The 22,931-nt window shown below is 54.0% G+C and overlaps 1 protein-coding gene across 1 annotated transcript; it reads right to left on the bottom strand.

Annotated features, from left to right (window-relative positions):
* Positions 1-4,938: 4,938 nt before the first annotated feature.
* On the bottom strand, positions 4,939-22,310 carry LOC144372276 (obscurin-like). The gene is given in 14 exon segments (XM_078035640.1): positions 4,939-5,111; positions 5,297-5,457; positions 5,459-5,570; positions 9,769-10,044; positions 17,656-17,931; positions 18,281-18,310; positions 18,313-18,520; positions 18,840-19,120; positions 19,520-19,835; positions 19,882-20,177; positions 20,432-20,775; positions 21,348-21,517; positions 21,590-21,817; positions 21,894-22,310. Coding segments are annotated over 14 exon segments (3,288 nt in total).
* Between the last annotated feature and the right edge of the window lie 621 nt (positions 22,311-22,931).

Genomic DNA, 22,931 nt, shown 5'->3' with positions numbered 1-22,931 from the left:
GAGATGTGGGTAGCCCGAAGGGGGTCTCCAAGACTCCTCCAGGGGCTGGGCAGTGCTCCCAGGACGGGACTGCAGCTTCCAGTGCAGGGCGTGTGTCTCCCAGACCCCTCTAGTGTGGGGCTCTGCAGGTAGGGAGAGCTGGTGGAGATGGGGGTCTCTGTCCACTCCCACTCAGTGGGAAACCCAGTGGGCCATGCTGGGCTTGCCCTCTCTGGACCCTCCTACACACCCGCATTCATTCCACCCCTGACTGTAGGCTGGCGCCTGGAAGTCCTGGAGGCCCCCAAGGATGTGGTGGTGTGAGCTGGCACACAGGCTCAATTCACCTGCGTGCTCAGCAAGGCCCTGCCGGTGGGCGAAGCCACCTGGTACATCAACGGAACTGTGGTACAGCCTGATGACGACTGGACCGTCACTGCTGACGGCAGCCACCACACCCTGCTGCTACACAATGCACAGCTACACCATGCTGGGAAGGTCACCTTTGCTGCCCGAGACGCAGTGACCTCAGCTCGACTTTCAGTGTTGGGTGGGTGGTTTGTGTGTGTGAAGGTGTGTCCTTTCTCTGCAGATTGGGTAACATTCCTGACACCAGGGTGGATGACCATCCTGGGCTGGGTCCTGCTATGAGTCTGTCCCACCCCCAGAGTCTTAGGATGCTCCCTCCATTCCTAGGTGGCTTCTCCTGCAGGTGTGTGGGCCAGGTCACTAAAGTCTCAGGGCTGCTGATGATCAGATGTGTCCTGGCTCAACCCTGAGTACCCCCTGAGGCCATGGTCCCCAGATCACCACCTACCTTCCTCTGCTTTGTACCTGGGAGAGGTCCAAGCTGGGCCCTGGAGGGGTGGGCAGGAGGATCAAGGTTGCCAATCCATACGTGCTGGGGGCTCTCACTGGCCTCCCACTCAGAGTGGGCTCTGGGTATGGTCTCACGATGGTAGAGAAATGTATCAGCATCCCTTGCTACCAGGGCTCAGGGGAGGTGATCTGCCCAATGTCTACACTGTGTCAAACCAGACTCAGGGGTTGCTGGAGGAGGCCCGCAAGTCCTAGTGAACACACTGACCTATTCTTCTTCCCTGCAGGCCTCCCTGATCCCCCCAGAAGATGCCAAAGTGGTGGGTCGCAGTGGCCACTCCGTGACGCTGTCCTGGGTGGCTCCCACAAGCGATGGTGGAGGGGGTCTGTGTGGCTATCGGGTAGAGATGAAGAAGGGGTCCAAGGGCCAGTGGCGTTTGTGCCACGAGCTCGTGCCTGGACCTGAGTGTGTAGTGGATGGACACTGACTCCTGGGGAGACCTACCATTTTCGAGTGGCTGCTGTGGGCCCTGCAGGTGCTGGGGAGCCTGTGCACCTGCCCCAGATGGTCAGGCTGGGTGAATAGCCATCTTGGTCCTGGAGAATGCCCAGCTTCTCCAAGGTGGAGGGAAGAGTTGGCAGGGTGAGATCTGGACCCTGGAATGCCCCCACACCTGATGTGGCCTGTCCTCCGTGGACACTGTTCCCCAGCAGAACCAGTGGAGTCTGCACCTCCCCCACCCCCTATCCCTGTGAGCCGGCAGGTGGTGGCCGGAGAGGATGTCTGTCTGGAGGTGGAGATGGCAGCTGAGGCTGGCGAGGTCGTCTGGCACAAGGGGAAGGAGTGCATCCAACCAAGTGGGCACTTTGAGGTTCTTTCCCGGGGGCGGCAGCAGACACTGGTGATCAAGGGCTTCAGGGCAGAAGACCAGGGCAAGTACTGCTGTGGCCCTGCCCATGCCCTGGCCTCCATGGAGGCTGCTACCTTCCAGGGTGAGTACTAGGTTTTGGGCTGGGAAACCTTGAAAGTGGAAGGGAGTGGCCTCTCCCACCCCATCACTTTCTCCCGGGAGGTTGTCAGTGCCCCACCTCGGAGCCTGATCCAGGTGCATTCCCTGTGCATGTATCCCACCCCTACAGTGTGGGCCTGTGAATCTAGGCCCAGGCTCACTGTGCAGAGCCATTTTCTGTTCTGGTCACCACATTGTCTATGCAGGAGGTGAACTGACATAGGGAGGGAAGACTGAGGCTCAGTGCTTCTAGACCTGGTAAAACCAGTTGCCAAGTGGGGAACAGAGATCCAGTGATAGGCTTGGTGTCACAGCTCTGGTGATACCCTCCTGCTCTCCTCAGTGGTGCTGACCCCTGGCTCTGGGGATGAGGCTCCCACACAGCCCAGCCTGCCCCGTGAGGCAGCCCATAAGGGTGACCTGCACCTGCTGTGGGAGGCCCTGGCCAAGAAGCCTCGCATGAGCCGTGAACCCACGCTGGACTCCATCAGTAAGCTTCCAGAGGAGGATGGCTGCGTGCATCACCTACGGGAGGAGGTGGAGGAGGTGGCCCCTGACCTCTCTGAGGGCTACTCCACAGCTGATGATCTGGCACGCACTGGAGAGGCTGACCTCTCACACACCAGCTCTGACGACTTGTCCCAGGCAGGCACACCTTCCCTGGTTACTTACCTCAAGAAGGCTGGGCGGCCTGGGGTCTCACCCCTGGTCAGCAAGGTGAGCCTCTACTTGGCTTGCAAGGGGAGGCCCAGTGTTTTACCCTTGCCACTACCACCCACGTGATTGTCCCTCCTTCCACCGATTTCTCCACCCGTCCATCATCCATCTACTGCTAAAGCCTTTTCTTATAAAGCTGGGGCCAGTCTCTCTGGTGTTCCTCATTACCCATCAGTCCCCAGTGGGGACTGCATAGAGTGATTTCAGGGAGTTGGGCTTGCTTTGTGATAGCAACAAGAGCCAGCAGGTACCTCATACTCCATGAGGCTGGCACAGTTGCCAGGGCCTGAGAGGCAGAATGGATAGCCGTGCGGAGATCAGTGCTGGGCCCTGGTCTTGTGTGTCTGGCCTCGGGGCCCCTGTCTCACTGTGATGCTGTGCTCTGTGCCCACAGGCCAGGGCCCCAGCACCCTCCTCTGTGGAACCACAGAAGCAGCAGGAGCACCCAGCCCAGGTGCACGCACCACCAATAGGTCTGAGTGCTGAGGATCTGGGCGACGCCTCCATGGACAAGGCAGCAGTGAAAATTCAGGCTGCCTTTAAGGGCTACAAGGTCCGGAAAGAGATGAAGCAGCAGGAAGGACCCATATTCTCCCACACATTTGGGGACACTGAGGCCCAGGTGGGGGATGCCCTGAGGCTGGAGTGTGTGGTAGCCAGCAAGGCTGATGTGCGAGCATGGTGGCTGAAAGACGGCGTAGAGCTCACTGACGGGCGGCACCACCACATCGACCAGCTCGCAGATGGGACGTGCACCCTGCTGGTCACTGGCCTGGGCCGTGCTGACGCTGGTCGCTACACCTGTCAGGTGAGCAACAAGTTTTTCTGTGTGAGCCATAGCACTTGTGTGGTGGTCAGTGGCACCGAGAGTGAGGCCAAGAGCTTAGACCCCTTCTGCTTTCTCTCCAATGCCTAGAGATGTGCATCTTCACCACGTCTGTGGGCCTGTGTCTGAGAAGACCTGAAACAGTAACACCACGCTCTTGGCTCTGCGCTAGTTCTTGGAAACTCCACTTCCATCATCTGCTTGCTTACTCGTGTGGATGAAGAAGAGTCGGTACACTAACACCTGAGCATGGACATTGCCCCTGCTCTCTTCCTGGACACAGTCAACGATATTTCCAGCATTCTGTACTGATAACCCTGTCCTCTGTGAGCCCCAGCACGAGTGTCCGAGCCCCATTCCTTCCCTTTCCAATGCAGACAGCAACCCCTCCCTTGTCCACTCCTGGTCTTGAAGGTGACACTCTGAAGTCTGCACCACTGGTGTCCCTTTGCCCTCACTTTTCCTACAACCACTCTGTTAAGCTAAGGAGGAATCATCTCATCCAGAGTTTGCTAAGAACTGCATGTTGAATTGTGTCAAACAATCTTTACAACTTCTGATGTCACACTCATCAAATACTGTCACTGCATGCCCAGGAAGAGTCATACCCTGTCCCTCAAGCCTGTTAGCACTGGGCACTGGTGACCACCTGATGTTCCTGGGTGAACGAGGCCTGCACTCCTGCACTTCACATCTCCCAAAGCAGACAATCCCTTTACTTTGCTGGACTCATTGGGCTAACATTAGCAGAGGAGCTTGAACTTCACACTGGAGATATAAGCCTCTTACTGACCTTGTATGCTTTAGTGTTTATCATGTACTACCTACATAAAATGAGCTAGGGAGTGTACTTCCTCCTTTAGCGTTCTAGAATGTCTATTAACATGGGATAATATTTGATATGATTTGTTTCAGAGCCACTGGGCTAAGATAAGGCTCTATAAGATTATTACTATGATTCTACTCCTTTAGAAGATTAGAGGACTGTTCCACTCCCTAGTTTTTCTTGTGTAGGTTTGACATGATCTTCTAGTAATTGATTACTAAGAAAAGGTACCTGGTTGCCTTGTATAAATTAATGGCCCATCCTCACACCATGACATTTCCAGTGAACTCAGTGAGATTCTCTGGTGTCCACATACACCCACAAAACTTTAATGCAGATGCAACTGCAGAGCACTGTGCCCATGGTCCTCTCTCTGTGACATTAGACTCCTTCGACAAAGGAAATGAAGCTGCTCCCGGCTTTCCTGCCAACCAGCCAGGGGGAGCAGACAAACGGCTTATTAGGGGGATGCTGTGTGTTCACGCTCTACCCCTCAGCAGCTAAGAGTGTAGAAAATAAATTTTAATGAAGCATGCAGATGTGACTTCATTGGTTTATTCCTTTTCATTTCTGAATTTATAAACCAAGCCATGGAGGGAATGTAGACACTGACTGCTCCAACTTGAGACAAAATGAAAATAGGTCTTGTTAAAAGAGAATTTCTGGCCTCCCAGCTTCCCAGCAAATGCACCACCCCGCCCTTCATGTGGCACAGACAGTGTAACAAAATTAGGGTCCGTGTGTTTCCCCCATGAACTTGCTCAGAGAACTTTCAGGTCCATGAGGACAGAGGGAAGAGTGTCCCAGAGAACTGAAAGGGCAATGATCCCAATGGACTCAGGTCTCTGCACCACCTCAACGCGAGCAGCAGGTAAAGCCACAGCCTGTAGTGCATAGTTTCCCAGGTGCTGAGGAACGCCCATCAGTATTAGACCTGGGAGGGCAAGTCTGGTGCAGAAGCCTAGCTGTCCATATGGATTGGCCATCGGTACTCACACTAGGATTGAAGACCACAGCTGAGCACGAGGGATTTGGAGACATGGAGTTTGAGGGCAGGATCACCCAGGAACATCCACTATATCAGTCTCATCCTCAAACACCAGCAAACTCAGAACTCACCTGTGAGGTCCAGGCAGAAGGAGACCTTCTGGCCCCCGGCCTCGCAGCTGTACTCCCCGGCATCCACCTTGCCCGCTTGCTGCACCACCAGTTGCCACCTACAGTCAGAGGCCTCCACACGCATCTGGGAGCTCTGGCTCAGCTTCTTCCCAACCTTGTACCTTCACCTCTGTCTGGGACTGGGCCACCTCACAGCTCAGAGTGGCACTGGCCCCCGCCTCGGCCTTCACCTCGGTGTTTGCCAGCTGCTCTTTAGCAAACACCACCTTGGGCTCTGGGGACAGAGGGGAGGGACACACAGGTCAGGGACTCTGTCTATGGCAGGAAGCCACCTGGGGAAAGAACTCTGGCTGGACAGTTGAGTACAAAACCTTCTGCAGGCCACACTAGCTCGTGCCCTGGAGAAGCCCAGCACCTTTAGCACAAGGGACCACAGTGTGTGACACAGCCTGCCCCTGGTGCATTGGGCTGTTCCAGGTGGGAACACTGTGACAGGCCCCAGCACAGGCTCCTCCAGGGAGGAACTGAAGAGCCTGATGCTGCACCTGCCACTCAGTGACCAGGAAGAGTCTCCCCAGGACCATGCTGGGTGTGTGTCTCCTGGAAGGTCCTGGGAGGGCCCAACTGCCACCTGCTCTGAACTGTGGGCTGCTCCTCAGGGAGCCTAGGCCACCGTGGCTCCTGTGCCCACTGAGGCCGCACAAAGCCGAGCACCTTTGACAGTTACTGGTGCTTTAGGTGTCTGCTCAAATCTTCTGCCCACTTATCATGCAGCCCTTCTGTCTTTATTTGAGGTGCTCATGTGTGAGGGTGGTAGAGAGTTGGCTCTTATTTATTTTGTGATTTCTCATGGTCTCCGTGCCCTATTCTATCTCGCAGGTATCTTCCTAGGAGCCACGGATTCAATTATGTTGCATTCAAATAAATCTCTCATTCCCCAGGGTTAGGGATGGAGTTGGGTAGGCACCTTCCCCCCCATGTCTCCATCAACTGTGTGACACACAAGTGTCTGTGGCTTCAGCTCACGAAGCCCTGACCCCCTGGAACATGTGGACCACGCCCAGTGTCATTCCATCTTTCCACGCATTCAAATGGTCCAGTCACTATGAAAACATCATCTTTCTCTACCTCTCACACAAACGCAAGACAGAAAAAAACAGGAGAGGGCTGGCAATGGCAGGCCTAGTTCTGAGTGCCAAGCAGTGGCTCTGTCTTGACCCCTGGCCTGTATGGAAGTGTCCTGTCTACCTCACAGCCTCTCAGTGCCTTTCTGTCCCCTCCAGTGTGTGGTTGCTGCACTTGTCCTTTGTCTCCCACTGGCCCTGCCCCCAAATGACCCTTGTTTGGATTTTGATTATTAGTAAATGTCTTTGATTTTTTAAATTAATTTTTATTCATTTATTTAGCCCTGTTGACTGTCATAAAAAAAAAAAACAATTATGCCCCCAAACCTTAAGATCCTTATTAGAGGTAGAACTAGGAACATGACCGGTTTGATGCGTTGTGAATTTTCTGAAGTTTCACTTCTGCTGTCACCTGTGCATGTAGGTAAAGACGTGTTTTCTGCCCATTGTCGTCTATGTGATGACCGTGCCCAGCCACACCTCCAACCCCGCAGTTCTGTTGGCTCCTCAACTGATGATCATCACCTGTGAACTCATTTCTACACTCTTACACCTATGCTTTCCACTTTCCTTTCCCCTTGCTCCTGGACAAAGGTGCTGGACAAAGGTGGTGAAAGTGACGGTGGCCTTCCAGGTGCCCCCGACAGGTGCCCTGGTGTTCTGCACCCATCCTCAGCTGAAGAAAGCTCCATTCAACCAGGTTAAGTGCGTCCGCTTATCTCTAGATTTATCATGTTGGACTTGGTCCAGCACATTAGCTGGGAAAGCTATGCTGGAGTTGGTGCTTCCAGGCTGCCCTCCTGCCTGCTGCTGAGGGGCTGGCCAGTGCTCCATATCTATCCTCCAGAGTCTGGTGGCTGGTCTGTGCACTGATCCCCACTTTCCTTGTCAGGTTCTGGCCCTGCTGCGCCGTGCTCAGCTTAAAATGACTCACAGAGGCATCTCCTTGCTCCACTGGTGATGGCAATCTCCACATGTGTGGAATAATTGTTTCCATTAGTATCTCATATATTTTACCAGAAAATTATCAGGCTTAGATCTGGTCACTAATTCCATTTATCTAGACGCCATAGGACGACTGCAGATTTTTGTACTTTCTATGTCCATTTTCACTGTTTACTAGGAATAAGCCAATTGACCAAGCCTGTCAATCTGTCATCAGAGAGCACACTCCTGGAAGCCACAGGAATCAGAGCTGGTGCCACCTACAGGTTAGCTGGCCCTGCAGCCCACCCACCCTGGGACCCTAGAGAGAGGAAGATCACTGAGCTTCTCAGGCTTCTCCACCGAGGCCCGCACACTCCAACCACAGAAGGTGGGTAGCTGCTTGGCCACTAATGCACTGCAGAGTCTGCTACTGTGGCAGAAGCTGCTTGCTTTTTCTTGTTCCTACATTTCTGCAGGGCAGCTCTGACCTAGTATGGCAATGAAAACTGTGGACAGCATCTGGCATAAGCACCATCAGCCTCAGTGTCAATACCTGGTTCCTCTGGAAACAAGCAACAATTAGGTCCCTTGATGTCACTGCACATAGAAAACAAGATAAAACAGCTCCAGGTCCATGGGAGGAAGGGTTCAAACCAAGAAATCAACCATGAACAGCTCACTCCTGTAGCACCTTAGAGCATGACCTACAGCCAAACTTCCACCTCATTAAAGTTCCACAAAGTTCAATTCTCCCTCTGACCAGAGCCAGGTGACACAAATCCTGAGAGGAAGAGCTCACACACACAGGTGACAGACACCTTGGAACTCAGGAACCCAAGCACAGGCAGAGCCAGAGTCCCAGATACCATGGAGCACCAGGAAGGTGCTGGGTGCTAGGAGGAATGGCCAAGGGTCACTCCATGAGACACCGTGTGCACAGCCCTTGGCCCTCTCCCATCTGGCCCACTAGGGCTCCCAGCAAGCCCTGGGAACAGGCAACATTGAGAAACTAGACAAAAGAAAGCCACAGACCCAGGCAAAAGATTTGCCAAGGTCAAATGCCCTACTCATTGTCACCTTCATGCAGGTTAACTTGGAACTCAGAGGACTCACCTGTGACATCCAGATGGAAGGAGACTCTCTGGCCCCCGGCCTCCCAGCTGTACTCCCAGTGTCCTCCTTGCTCGCCTGCTGTACCACCAGCTGCCACCTGAAGCCAGAGGATTCCTCGCGCACCTAGGAGCTCTGGCTCAGCTACTTCCCATCTTTGTACCACGTCACCTCTGTCTGGGACTGGGCCACCTCACAGCTCAGAGTGGTGCAGGCCACTGCCTGGGCCTTCCCCTCACTGTGTGGAAGCTGCCCCTTGGCAAACACTGCCTTGGGCTCTGGGGATAGAGGGGAAGGACACACAGGTCAGGTACTCCAGAACAGACCCAGCCCTGTCTCACAGCCTGAGCCCACCCAAGGAATGGCCGAGCAGAGTGTCCACCATGAGCAGAACATTGCATGGCCATGCCTAAGTTCTATCCTATACATGACCCAAGCTGCAAACTCCAAGGCTGGTGGGTGAACAGCTGGGCAGCCTGTCCTCATCAGAGCCCTAAGCACTTCCTGATCTACCCTGATCTTGCAGGTAACTGCACTGTCACAGCACACAAGGCTACCACAGCCAGGCCTACCTCCTGATGCCACCACCATCCTAGCCATTGGAAATAGACTATGGCCCTGCTCCTCCCTGGGGCCCCAGCCCATTAGTGACTTCCCAGCTCTCCCACCATTCAGGGAACACAAAAGCTGGTAGAGGCGGACACAGCAGGGAAGTCCACCTGAACACCAAACCAGAAACCCACATCTTTGTTGGCAACAGCTACCAAAGGAATGCAGGAGACCAGATTGCCAGTTCTGGCCAATCGGCAGAGATCTCAGAGCCTGTGCAAGACAATTAGCATAGAGCTCAGTACCCCTATGGACAAGTCAGCAGAGAACTCAGTGCCAATGTGGACCAATCAAGAGAGACCCCAGCACCAGGCAAGGGGGAGAGCCCAGCACCAATTAAGCCATCAAGAGAGAGGCTGTAAGCCCCATGTGGTCCCTTCCCAGGCTCAGCGGAAGGTCACAGTGGGGAGAAGGAGAAGATGGGGGAAGGACAGATGGACATGCAGAATTCCAAAGGGCCCAAGCAAGGGCTTCTGGAGCTCTGGGCCCAGCAAGTAGGCATGGCCAGGTAGAGGGAGCCCCTGCCCCTGCAGGACATGCTCCCCAGCCACAAACAATCCCAGTGCCAAACTCCACCCAGAGCTGGCCACAGATGCTGAGGTCCAAAATCAGGAAGGACACAGGCCTCACAGAGCCTTGGCTCCCACAGTTACCCTAAAGTTACCACCCTCCCTCCATTCAACCAACCCCAGCATCACCCACCGGTGACGTCCGGGCGGAAAGAGACCTTCTGGCCTCTGGCCTCGCAGCTGTCCTCCCCATCATCTGCCTTGCCTGCCTGCTGCACCACCAGCTGCCGCCTGTAGTCAGAGGCGTCCACATGCACCTGGGAGCTCTGGCTCAGCTTCTTCCCATCCTTGTACCATGTCACCTCTGTCTGGGCCTGGACCACCTTGTAGCTCAGAGTGCCACTCACCCCCACCTGGGCCTTCACCTCACTGCATGCCAGCTGCCCCTTGGCAAACACAGCCTTGTGCTCTGGGGATAGAGGGGAGGGACGCAAGATCAGGGACACAGTGCAGATATCAATCCATTTGACAGGACTAAAGCTTCAGGCTCCGTGAACTGGGTCCTCAATGAAGAGACATCATGTGTCCACTCCCATCAGGCTTGTGTTCACTGAGCATTTCATGTCTCAGAGGTCAACTTCTCATGTTGGCCATGTCCTGAGCCAAGCGCGATATGAAGCTAGAGGGAAGAGGCTGAACCGTCAACTCCCGGTCCCTGGTTCACTGTCTGCCTCGGGACAGTGGCTGCATTGGCAGGTCCTGGCTGTTCATTACCCCACTCCAGGCTGACACACCTTTGTCCTCTACAAACCAATTGTGCCTTTCACTTCAGTGTGAGCCCACATCAAAGTATTGGCTCCACGACCTCAGATGTTCCCATTTCCACCCAACCAGAACACACCAACTAACGTACCCAGGGGCTACCCACACACAGCAGAACGGGGGCAGCTGCTGCTCTGACCCCTGTAACATACTGCCAGGGCCTGGCCTCTGGTTGTTCAAGGACCAAGTCAGTTGTGCACGTGTAGCGGCAGCACACATGATGGTCCCTTAGGACCTTGCAGCACCCCACTGACAGCCTTTCTCAGAGCAGGCCCACAGCTGAGCATGCTGGGGTTGGTCTCCTTCCTCCAGCACAGAGTCTGTGAGAACCGCCACGTGGCCACACAGGCAATGGTCTCTGTGCTGGGACAGAGTTGTGCTGCATAGCACCTTGAGGGATTCCCTTACTCTTGGGGCTTATTTGGGCTTTTTCCAGGATGAGGATACAATGAGGAAGGCTGCTGTGGATGTCCATGGCAGCACAGGATGTGCATGGCATTAGGAGACCTCTCAAACAGGGCACCAAGTGGCACTCTCAACAGTGCGGGCAGCTCCTGTCTCCAACCTCCCACAACCTCGAGGGTCTTGAACTGTGTACATCTCACTCCAACTGAATCATATGCCCCCTCACAGCACTAGTTTCCATCCCTGTCCATTTCAGCATGTAAATATGCTGAAGAGAGTCCACCCGGTGGATGTGGTGTTCACTGACTCACTGGTCTCCATGGCTACCATTTGTGGAGAACTCAGCCACAGACAACTGCAGACCTCAGCAGATGCTGCCCCAGTCAGACAGAAGGCTGTGCTCCCACAGCACTTTCAGAAGGGGAAGACAAAGGCAGATAAAGCATGGACACCAGGACACACTCTCCATGAGATCAGTCAGGGTGCCATGTTGGAGGAGGGGACTGAGCAGGAGGACACACTCTTCGTGAGATCAATCAGAATGCCATGCAAGTAAAAAGACAAATATGGTAAGCAAATTAGCCAATCATGAAGAACCAAAGGCCAAGGAGGAGAGGACTGAGCAGGAGGTCCCACGCTTTGTGAGACTGGTCAGGGCACCATGCTGGAGGGAGGGACTGAGCAGTCACAGAGGACACACATCTGTGAGATCAGTCAGGATGCCATGCTGGAGGAGGGGACCAAGCAGGAGGTCACACACTCCGTGAAATTGGTCAGGGCGCCATGCTGGATGAGGGGACTGAGCAGGAGGACACACTCTCTGTGATATCAGTCAGGATTCCATGCTGGAAGAGGAGACCTAGCAGGAGTTCCCACACTCGGTGAGGTCAGTGAGTGCCCTAAATTGGAGGAGGAGACTGGTGATGCAGATGCAGAGCCAGGGAACACCATGGTCAGAGTGATATTTGGGGACCCTCAGCCCTGGTGAGTGCCAAGGATCATCCTGCAGCCACAGACATTGCATGAGCAGGATGGTGGACATGTGAGTCTAGCAGTGTTCTTCAGAGCAGTCCAAGGAGTCTGGGTGTGAAGAGGCAAAGTCCTGAGGGAGGTATTCTCAGAGGTGTGCTCACACTGGGTCCCTGTTTGTCTTTGCTTCTGACAGAACAGTGAAAACCAATCCAAAGGGCCAGGTGCAGTGCAGCTCTAAGAAAGAAGGGAGCCAAAGATGCAGGGACTTCTCACACAAATAGAATAAATCTTGAGATTGAGGAGCCAAGCCCCCAAGGAAAAGAGCAGTAGAGAATGAAGCCCACTTTTGAGTCATTTCCAATCCAGACTTTGAGGAGTTTGAAGCTCCATGGGGGCAGGAGGCGACAGAGCTGTTATGGTTTGTTTTGTATTGCTAAAATAAATGGCTGAGGCCAGATATTAGAAAAGAAAAGATTATGTAGCTAAGACCTGTAGGTCCGAGGCTATGGTGTGGCACTGCTGTAGCTCTAAGGAGGCCTCATCGCATCCCAATAGCAAGAGTACGTGAGGTATCATTGAGGCACCAGGATTCTTAAAACAACCCTTTCTCACAAGAACCGATGCATCCCAAACATCTTGCCCAACACCTGCAGGTAAATAATGATCTGGTCACAAAACTGAAAGCCATCACCTGACCTCCTCCACGAGACAGTGTTCATCCATTCATGAGGGTGGAGCCATCTCGTAACAGACCCACCACCTCAAAACACCAGTGCACTAGGAACCAAGCCCACACACAGACATCTGAGATACAACACATCTGAACTACAGCAGACGAGAAGCAGAAAGCCTCTGACAGTAAGTGTGAACATTTCAGCATCTTGCTTTCCTAAAGAAACAATGGTTATAGCTGCTGGTGACCTAGGAAAGGGCCATAACAGTACCCAAATCTTTGGAGAAATCCATGGAGGACTATGCCCAGGATCAGGGCAAACCAGAGCTAAAAGACCCTAATCAAACTGCAAATTAGACTCGAGTCAGAGGATTCTGGAATGTGCCCAAATGGATAAGTGATCCTCCACCTGCCTAGAAGAGCAAAGAAGAATCCTCTCTCTGAAGCAAGACAAAGTCATCCATATTCAACATCTTTTCTCATATAATGCCAGTTAATTAAAAATTATTCGACATGCCAGGAACTGGCATAAATATTATCAAACCTCCCCCCCCACACACACACAAACGCCATGCTAGAGAAAAGGTGATCTCAGTTATTGCAGCTATTGGACAGGCATATAACCATGCTTAGTAGTACTGAAAAAATAAAGATAAGAAAATGAATCAAATCTGGCAACATAATGGAGATAGAGTTCACTGGTAGAATGTGGGCTTAACATGTACAAGACCCAGGAATTATAGGGTGACTTCCACTACAGAATCTCAAACCTTATCCATAAAAAATTGATGAAGTGGAACTTATGAAGTATAAAATGCAATAACTCGAAGTAAACTCACTTTTTGTGCGACTGACAAACAATTAGATATAGCAGGACATGATATTAGTAAATTGAAAAACAGGTCAAAAGAAAATATCCAGGTCAAAGCAAAGAAAGAAGAAAGGATTATGAGGCAAAGAGAGGATATACATGTAAAAAACATGCAAATGTCTAACAGAGCCAAAAAGGAGTCCTGAAAGGGAACACACATGGAGCAGCACAGCAAAGGCGAAGTACACCCACAGCTGATCAAAGATATAAGCCTACAGATTCAAGATGCTCAGCAACTACCAATGGGATGAATACAAAGGAAACCATATAAGTTTCATCAAGGTCATGCTGAAGAAAATCAAAATTGAAATGAAAAAGTCAAAAGTAACAGAAGGAAAAAAAATACCTGACTCTCAAAGGAACCATAATAAACCTAATGTGAAAATATTTCAAAGTACAATATGGAAGCCTTGACTTGCCCTCCTCCAGGAGATAGTGTTTATCCATTCATGAGGGTGGAGCCACCTCATAACAGACCCACCACCTCAAAGCATAGAAATGGCCTCTTTAAATAGAAAAAAAGTAAATAGTAAGCTCAATTCATAGTAGCTAAACTATGGAATCAACCTAGGTGCCCTTCAACATATAAATGGATAAAAAAACTATGGTATATATACAAAATGGAATAGTACTCAGCCTTAAAGAAGAATGAAATGATGTCATTTGTCAGTAAATGGATGAAACTAGAGACAAATATGCTAAGCAAAATTAGCCAATCAGGAAGAATCAAAGGCCAAATGTCTTCCCTGATATGCAGATGCTAGTTCACAATAAGGTTGGAAAGGGTGAGATAATTTGGACTAGACAGAAGGGAATGAAGGGAGAGCAGGCGGTATGCAGGTAGAAATGACAATAGAATACCCTTTGTTCATATATGATTACATACAACCAAAAGAATGAGAAGTTCTACTCCATTTATGTATGACGTGTAAAAATGCATTCTACTGTCATGTATACCTAATTAGAACAAAATTAAAAAATTTAAAAGTCTTCAAAATAAAAAAATATATATAGGTGTCTCTTTAAAAAAAAAAGTAACTGCTGATCTATAATTTGATACCCAGAGAAAAGATCCCACAGCGTGAAAGAGATCTTGTTTTCATACAAGCAAAAGGCGGGGACTCTATATCACAGCAGTCCTGCTACATAAATAGGGAAGCCAGAGTTCTTCAAGCACACACACATCCCTGATGGTGCAAATCCTTACTAGACAAATCTTAGCCAGTTATAGAGCTTACCTGAGCCTTATCTTAAAATAGATATAATCATAATCCTTCCACATAGAGTTGTTGTAAAGTGTAAGCAAGGAAAAAGATAAAACAACAGTCAACAAATACCAGGTCTTCAGGGTGAATTTCCAGTGGCAAGTCATAGTGGCAGGGAAGCCTTTTGAGAATAGGGGCCAGCAGTAGAACACACTCTAACTTCGTGACACTTATGCCAAGCAACACAAGGAAAAGCCTCAAGAAACCCACCTGTGACGTCCAGGCAAAAGGAGACCTTCTGGCCCCCGGCTTCCCAGCTGTACTCCCCAGCATCCGCCTTGCCTGCCTGCTGCACCACCAGCTGCCAACTGCAGCCAGAGGCCTCCACGCGCACCTGGGAGCTCTGGCTCAGCTTCTTCCCAACCTTGTACCACGTCATCTCTGTCTGGGCCTGGGCCACCTTGCAGCTCAGGGTGGTGCTGGCCCCCATCTGGGCCTTCACCTCACTGTGTGCTGGCTGCCCCTTGGCAAACACAGCCTTGGATTCGGGGGACAGAGGGAAAAAACACACAGGTCAGGGACTCCAGAACAGACCGAGCCCTGTCTCACAGCCCAAGCCCACCCCAGGGATGGTTGAGCAGAGTGTCCATCATGAGCAGAACATTGCATGGCCATGCCTAAGTTCTATCCTACACATGACCCAAGCTGTAAACTCCAAGGCTGGTGGGTGGACAGCTGGGCAGCCTGTCCTCACCAGAGCCCTAAGCACTTCCTGATCCACCCTGATCCTGCAGGTAACTGCACTGTCACAGCCCACAAGGCCACCACAGCCAGGCCTACCTCCTGATGCCACCACCCTCCTAGCCATTGGGAATAGACCATGACCCTTCTCCTCCCTGGTACCCCAGCCCATCAGTGGTTTCCCAGCTCTCCCACAATGCAGGGGGCACAAAAGCGGGTAGAGGTGAACACAGCAGGGAAGTCCACCTGAGCACCAAACCAGAAACCCACATCTTTGTTAGCAACAGCTACCAAAGGAATGCAGGAGACCAGATTGCCAGTTCTGGCCAGTCAGCAGAGACCTCTAGCCTGTGCAAGTCAATCAGCAGAGAGCCAAGTGCCAGCCAATCAGCACAGAGCTCAGTAACAGTGTGGGCCAGTCAGCAGACAGCTCAGTACCAGATGGGGCAAATTAGCAGAGAGCTCAGTGCCAACCAATCAGCAGACAGCCAAGTGACAGTGTGGACCAATCAGTAGGAAGCCAAGTGCTAGTGTGGACCAATCATCAGAGAACTGTCATCCTGAGACAATCAGGAAAAATCCAACACCAGGCAGGTCATTGGGAGAGAGCCCAGCACCAGATGGGCTATCAAGGGAGAGGCTCTGAGCCCCTTGTGGTCCCTTCACAGGCTCAGGGACAGGTCACAGTGGGGAGAAGGAGGAGATGGGGGAAGGACAGATGGACATGCAGGATTCCAAAGGGCCCAAGTAAGGGCTTCTGGAGCTCTGGGCCCAGCAAGTAGGCATGGCCAGGTAGAGGTAGCCCCTGCCCCTGTAGGACATGCTCCACAGCCACAAACAATCCCTAGTACCCAAATCCACCCAGAGCTGGGCCACAGATGCTGAGGCCCAAGTCACAAAGGACATAAGCCTCAACGAGCCTAGGTTTCCACAGTAGCCTTAGAGTTACCACCTTTCCTCCATTCACCCAGGCCTAGCAGAACCCACCTTTGACATCCAGGCAGAAGGAGACCCTCTGGCCCCCGGCCTTCCAGCTGTACTCCCCAGCATCCGCCTTGACTTCCTGCTGCACCACCAGCTGCTGCCTACAGCCAGAGGCCTCCACGCACACCTGGGAGCTCTGGCTCAGCTTCTTCTCATCCTTGTACCATGTCACCTCTGTCTGGGCCTGGGCCACCTCGCAGCTCAGAGTGGCACTTGTCCTCGCCTGGGCCTTCACCTCACTGTGTGTCAGCTGTCCCTTGGCAAACACAGCCTTGGGCTCTGAGGAAACACAGGGAGTGATATTGGTTGTGAGCCCCACCCAAACCTCTGGTTTTTGATTAATAGTCTCTGGAGCCCGAGCTAACAGAGCCTGCCACGTGGATCCCTCAGGATACATTTTCCTAAGCAATGTGGGAGGGGATGCCCCTTCCCATGAGACCTTGGTGTGCACAGGAGAGTCACAGGACAGACCTTGCAAAAATTGACAAGATGTCTTTTATAAGCCCAGAGAACGTCTCTCTTGTGCCCAAACTCCTGCCCACCTCTATAGCACACTTCCCACAGATTGAGTTTGCTCCAGTAGGGAAACCTGACAGTACCTGCCTTCAGCTCTGCATACAGCCAACCATCCTCTGGCAGTGACACCTGGCTGTGACTTCTAGTGTGAAGCATCCAATGCTTGCCTGTAGAGCTGGTGTGTGACTGGCATTTGTAGGGCCTCCCTGTCCCTGGGTCCACAAGCTGCACCTGGCCTGGGGTAAACCAGGCTGGAAACCAGAGCCCATTATGGCCACACTGGAGCAAGCCCTCCTGGGGTGGGCTGCTCCAACAGCTTCACAGAGGCCTAAGAATCCCTTGTGCATTTGTTGCTGAACTTCCCAGCCTATATCTCTGAGCCCTGGGAGCTTCTAGGAAGGTCATGGCCGTGGTCAGACCCACCAGACTTAAATCTCAACCTCAGAGGACACTTCACATATCTGTGGGTCCCCTCAGCCCTCGGTTTAAATGGAAAAGGAGGGATTCAAAATCTTGTGAGCTTCCCAGCCAGAGCCCAGCCCACAAGCACAGAGTAAGCAAGAGGCTTTCAGGACTGCAGAGTGGCCCCCTGCAGGGCAGGCACAATGGGCAGTGGAGGTTCAGGCAGAGGAAACACTCTCCCAAAGCTGGGATAGAGTTCATCCTTTGTTCCTAAATTTCCTTCCTGGTACTTTCTTTTCCATGTTTGGATCCTTTAACCTTCTAAGCATTAGTTTGGCATTTTATTTTATTTTCCCAAACAGGAAAGAAGCTGCCCTCAACCACTGGCTCAATAAAGAAGGGTCGAGAAGGTCAGTCACATTGTGCTGTGTACAGCAGGATCTGCTCTCCACCCACAGGTATGGGCACAGGTATACATAAGGCACTTACCAGAGACCCGTAGGTGGAAGTCCACAGAGTCCTCACCCACACGGCAGGAGTAGGTGCCCCCATCCTGCCTGCTGACCGAGGCCACTACCAGCCGATGCCAGGTCCCCACGTCCTCCTGAGAGAAGCGCTGGCAGGAGCCACCCAGCTCCTTGCCATCTTTAAACCAGCACACGGGGACGTGGGCATCCGCGGTCTCACACTCAAACCTCGCCGGGCCCCACACCTCAGCATCCACACAGCCGCCCACTGTGTTTTTGCGTAGGAAGGGCGTGAGGCCTGCAGAGTATGGCAGAGGTGGTCAGTAACCACAGAGCTCCTGACCACGCACCTGGCACAGAGGCTGCAGGCTGGAGGGTCTAGGCTCACAGACCACACAGGACACTGATTCTGACCCAGATAAGAGGCACCCTGGCCAGATTGCTGAGTCCCAACCTTGGTACTCATTGCTCACCCAAGTGGCCACCCACAGTTATCCCTCCTACAGAGTTGGGCCTGCCCTCCCACCCTCCCCATGCTGCCCTGCTGCACAGAACCCCTTGCAGCCTGGGGACAGGGGAAGCATGTCCTGCACCACAGAAGGGCCAGAAAGGAGGTGGGCCCTGGCTTGCCTTCCAAAGTCCCTCACCTTGCACAGACAGTTGGTAGGCAACACGGCTCCTGCGCTGACACACTCATAGAGGCCAGCGTCATCCTTCCCCAGCAGTGCCCACCACCCAGCTGAAGCCTGTTCCTCATACTTAGGCCCAGGAGGTAACAGCCATGTCACAGCTGCAGCCTGGTCCAACAGCTCAGCCAGCAGCTGAGCCTCCTCGTGCAGCCGGGCCAGCACCTCGAGAGCGGCTACTTCTGGTGGCTTGCCCAGGAGCTGCTGGGGGCCAGGGATGTGTAGACAGAAGGGACCAGGTCAATGGAAAGCAGTAAGGGAGGGAGACGAGGGGAAGGAAAAACAAGGTCAGAATGAGGAGTGGATGGGGTGGGTGGATGAAGAGGAGGGTGGAAGAAGGAGGCAGGCAGAGAGGCAGGGTCCAGCTGAACCTGCTGTCCACACACACCCTAGCCTGGCCTGCCTACCTCAGCGCCCCACCCCCTGCCCTGCTTCCTCTTGCTACTGCAGGCTAACTCCATAGGGGCAGCTCTCCCAGGACCCCATGCTGACACCGCCTCAAGAAAACAGGCTCCTGGACCCAGGCCTACCTCGGATGGACCTCCATCCGAATGATGCTCTCAATGCCGTCAGCCACAAACTTGAGCTGTGCCCCGTGCAGGCTGGCAGGCACCTCTCGGATTGTGAGTTTATGCCGGGTGCGATCACAGCGGATCACATACGTGCAGCTGGCCTTCAGAGCCACCCTGTCCAGAAACCATTTACCAGCAGAGGCCACAGTAAGGTCTACAGAGAAGGTGATTTCTCCACCCTCCACTGCTGCCACTGACTTCAGGGGTGTCCTCATGGCCATCTGGGGAGGGGCTGTGGTGCAGGCAAGTTAGGAGGGGACCAGGGCAGGTGAGGTCCCTGCCTCCCCTTCCTCTTCCTCCAAAGGACGGGTATTTAGGCTCAAGTCACAATAGACAGGGAGCCATAAGCACAAGTCACAACAGACAGGGAATGAGCCAGAACTACCTGGCAATACCCCAGGATCCCACAAACCTCTGAAGCTGGGCAGCACTGAAGCTGCATCCCCTGGGGCTACTGGAGACAGGGGACCTGAGTCCTGTCTTGAGTCCCTTCCTTCCCACTAAGAAGGCCCCAATGTCCCCACCCTCACAAAGAGTCTCTTCAAGGCCTTGCTGGAGGCTGTGCTCTGCTCTGGCCAGGGCAGCCCCTAGTGCTAGGGGTCACTCCTTTCTAGGCAGCTTCACTTAACCAGGTGGATGGTCCCCGGGAACTCCAGGTATGAACTCTGGCCAAGGCTGTTGACAGCTGACACCCGGAACTGGAAGTCACTCTCCTCAGTCATACCTGTGACGGTGAGCTCAGGTGTTGCCACCCACTCATTCTTGTGGCACCAGCTCCAGATGTAGGTACCCAGCCACCGCTACTCCACCAGGTAGCCATCACTGGTCACAGGGCGGTCCCCTGGGGGTGGTGGATACCAGCCAAGGGTCACAGAACTCTCTGTTCTGTCCTTCACCAAAGGGTCCACAGGGGGATGGAGAGGGGATGGACTGAGGCAGGGGTCCTAGGGAAGACGTCATTGCAGTATCACTCAGGGCCTTACCAGACACGCAGAACTGGGTGGAAGTGCGGGAGTCTCCAGCCATGAAGACCACCTCACCCATGTCTTTCAAGCTGCACTGAAAGATGTTCAGCATGTGGCACATGCCTTCCGCTGTGATGGCCACTCGGCCACCAGTCACCACCTCCTCCTGGTTCCTCAGCCAGCGCACAGGGCCCTCAGGCACTGACAGCTCCAAGCAAAAAATGGCAGTGTCCCCCTCGCGCACCACTGTCTTCTGGGGCAGTTTCCCCATCAGGTTCCATGGGATGGGAAAAACCCAGGTAGTCAGCCTTGCCCCTAGCTCTACAGGCGGTCAGCATACTGGCTTGCCATTGCATTTCCTCTTCCTGCCCCTGACTTGCCCCTGCCCACCCAGCCAGGCCAATCCTCCCACCCCCTCCCCAACTCCACAACTTTCCCACCCCTTCACTCCAGTCCCGCTCTGTCCCATCAGGTGTTTCCCCCCCCCACCCCACCCAGTCCGCTCTATCCCCTGCGGGCTCCATCCTTGCCCCTTTTGTGCGGGCAATCTGCCCTCCCCGCCCTCCACCGCCTGCCTTGGACAGCGAGCTCTGCCAAGGTGCGGCTGCCCTCCGTGTTCTCACAGGTGTACACAGCGTCGTTGTGATCCGAGACATTGTGCACTGTCAGCCTGTGCTCAGTGCCCTCCTCCTCGATGCCGTACTTGGCGCTCGCCCATAGCCGCGTCTCCTCCTTGAACCATGCAGTTTCGGTGGTGGGCTGCGGCACCTCACACTGGAACGTGGCAGACTCCTTCTCCCGCACCTCCAGGTCCTGCAGCCGCCTCTTGAAGGGCACTGCAGGCTCTGTGGAGACCAGCTGGTGAGAGGGGCCAGAGGATACCGGAGGACAGGAGGCTCCAGAGTGCAGGAGTTGGGATCTGGGAGTAGAGAAGTGGGGGGGGCAGAATTCGGAGACAGAAGAAGGTGGAGGAGGTGGGAAGGGGTAAAAAGGATGTAGGTTATAGGATGGCCGGTGGCAGGGGGCCCCAGGAGATGGGGACCAGAAATGGGGAAGAGGCAATGTCGGATAAAGGTGGAGAAGTGGGGTTTGGCAAGGAAAACGTGATAAGGGAAAGACAGGGGGCAAAGTATTAAGGTTCCGGAAATGGTGAGGTTTGGAGGGGTCTAGGCAGGGTAGGGATAAGTGTGGTAGGAGAGGGGCAGGGACTTGGTGGGTTGCACTGCTATGGTGGAAAGCGGGTCCCTACAAACAGCAAAGAGGGAGGATCTTAGCCCCTGCATTATGCAAACCAGAAACAAAAACTGTGAAAGGCGAGAGCCACCCAGACTTCCAACTCTGGTGTATATTCCACGACCGACTTTCGCCATTGGGCTACCTATGGCAGCGGCGGCTAGGGCCAAAGGAGGTGGGCACAGGGACCAGGGAGGACACTTGCCTGCGCGCAGGCAGCTTCTCCCTGGGACCGCCGCCTGGCACCATGGTCCTCACCTAGCACCACCACCAACGGAGCTGTAGGTCTGGCCCACGAGGTTGGACGCCTTGCAGGTGTAGAGGCTGCAGTCCGACTGCTTGCAGAACAGAATCTTCAACAGAAATTTCTCTTGTGCGTCCTCATACACCACGTGTCGCGGTCCCTCTGTCACCAGCTGCCCATCCTTCTACCACAGGATCTCAGGCTTGGGCTCACCCGTCACGTAGCAGCTGAGACGCGCGTGTTTGCCCTCTGTCACCATGCAGGTGAGGACGCCCTCTGCGCTCATGGCTTCACGTTGCTGCTGCAGGTGAGCCAGGAGCGCTGCCATGGAGGCCCCAGGTGGGCTGGCAGCTTCCGTGTCTGAATCTACCACCAGCGAGGCAGCAGCACTGGCTGCACCCAGCGGGTTCTCTGCCTGCACCTCGTAGGTGCCACCATCCCGAGGTCGCGCCGCCTGGATGCGCAGCTTGCTCGCCTCGCCTTGCTCCTCCACACATACACGAAGGGGGGGGGGGCGCGTCAGGTGCACCCAGGCGCCGCCCATCCTTGGACCAGCTCACAGCCGGTTGTGGCGAGCCGCGCACGTGGCAGCTAAATGTGGCCTCAGCGCCCTCTCGCACGCGGATGGACGTAGGCCATAGCAGAAAGTGTGGTGCCTGCTCAGCACATCTGGCCTTGGCGTCCACTTGCAGGCCCAAGGCCGCAAAGGCTTCTCCAATCGCTTTGTGAGCGGGGCACACATACTGCCCGCTATCGCCAAGCGCTAGGTCTAGGATAGTGGGGTGGTATATGTCGCCTTCCTGGACCAGATGGAAGCATGCGCCTGCCTCCATCGGCTGCCTGTTCTTCTCCCAGCTTACATGTGGCGTGGGGTTTCCCACGATCTGGCAGCTCAGTGTGGCGTCCTTGCCCACAGACACGACGAAAGCCTTGGGCCGGGTCAGGAAGCGCGGTGCACCACTGAAGGAGTGATCCATGGTGGTGGCAATGTTGGGGACCTGTGAAGGAGTGGAAAGACTGTTCCAGTGGTGTTGGGATTAGCCCCTCGCCATGCCCAACCTACACCCCTCCCTTCCTCAGTGCCACCTGCAGAACCCAGTTTTTCAGGTGGGGTGCTTACTCCCCAGGGGTCTCTTCTTGTCCTGCACATTACCCCAACCACAAAGCCTGGCCAGATGGCACCATGGCTCAGCAGTGCAGAGCTCTTTAACTGTAAAAGCATCTCCTCTTCCTCCCCCTTCAGCTCCAGTCTCCCCAGTTAAGGTTCCTCCAGCAGCCAGGCAGCCCTGCTTCTCCAGCAACTTGGCACTTGGCCTTCTGCCTTCTGATAGCTCTCCCCACAGACCTACCCAGTGCACCTGGGCCACGCTGCCCGTGAGTGCCATCCCCTGCCACACACTGCTGCTACCAGGGTCTAAAACTCCAATTTGGCTATGTTTCCCTGGCAGTAGGAGGGGGAGGCCAGGCAGGCTGGGCCTTAGAGGCCACCAGTGGGTACCAGTTTTCTGTCTGCTCCCACTGTGGATGCCATTGTGTACCACAGGTGGCAGTTCTGTACACAACCAACTTTTCTCTGAGCCTCCTTCAGGTGTGCCCAC

The sequence above is a fragment of the Ictidomys tridecemlineatus genome (genome assembly GCF_052094955.1).
Source record: "Ictidomys tridecemlineatus isolate mIctTri1 chromosome 6 unlocalized genomic scaffold, mIctTri1.hap1 SUPER_6_unloc_1, whole genome shotgun sequence".
Taxonomy (NCBI): Eukaryota; Metazoa; Chordata; class Mammalia; order Rodentia; family Sciuridae; genus Ictidomys; species Ictidomys tridecemlineatus.
This window is presented reverse-complemented; position numbering and strand designations above follow the sequence as displayed.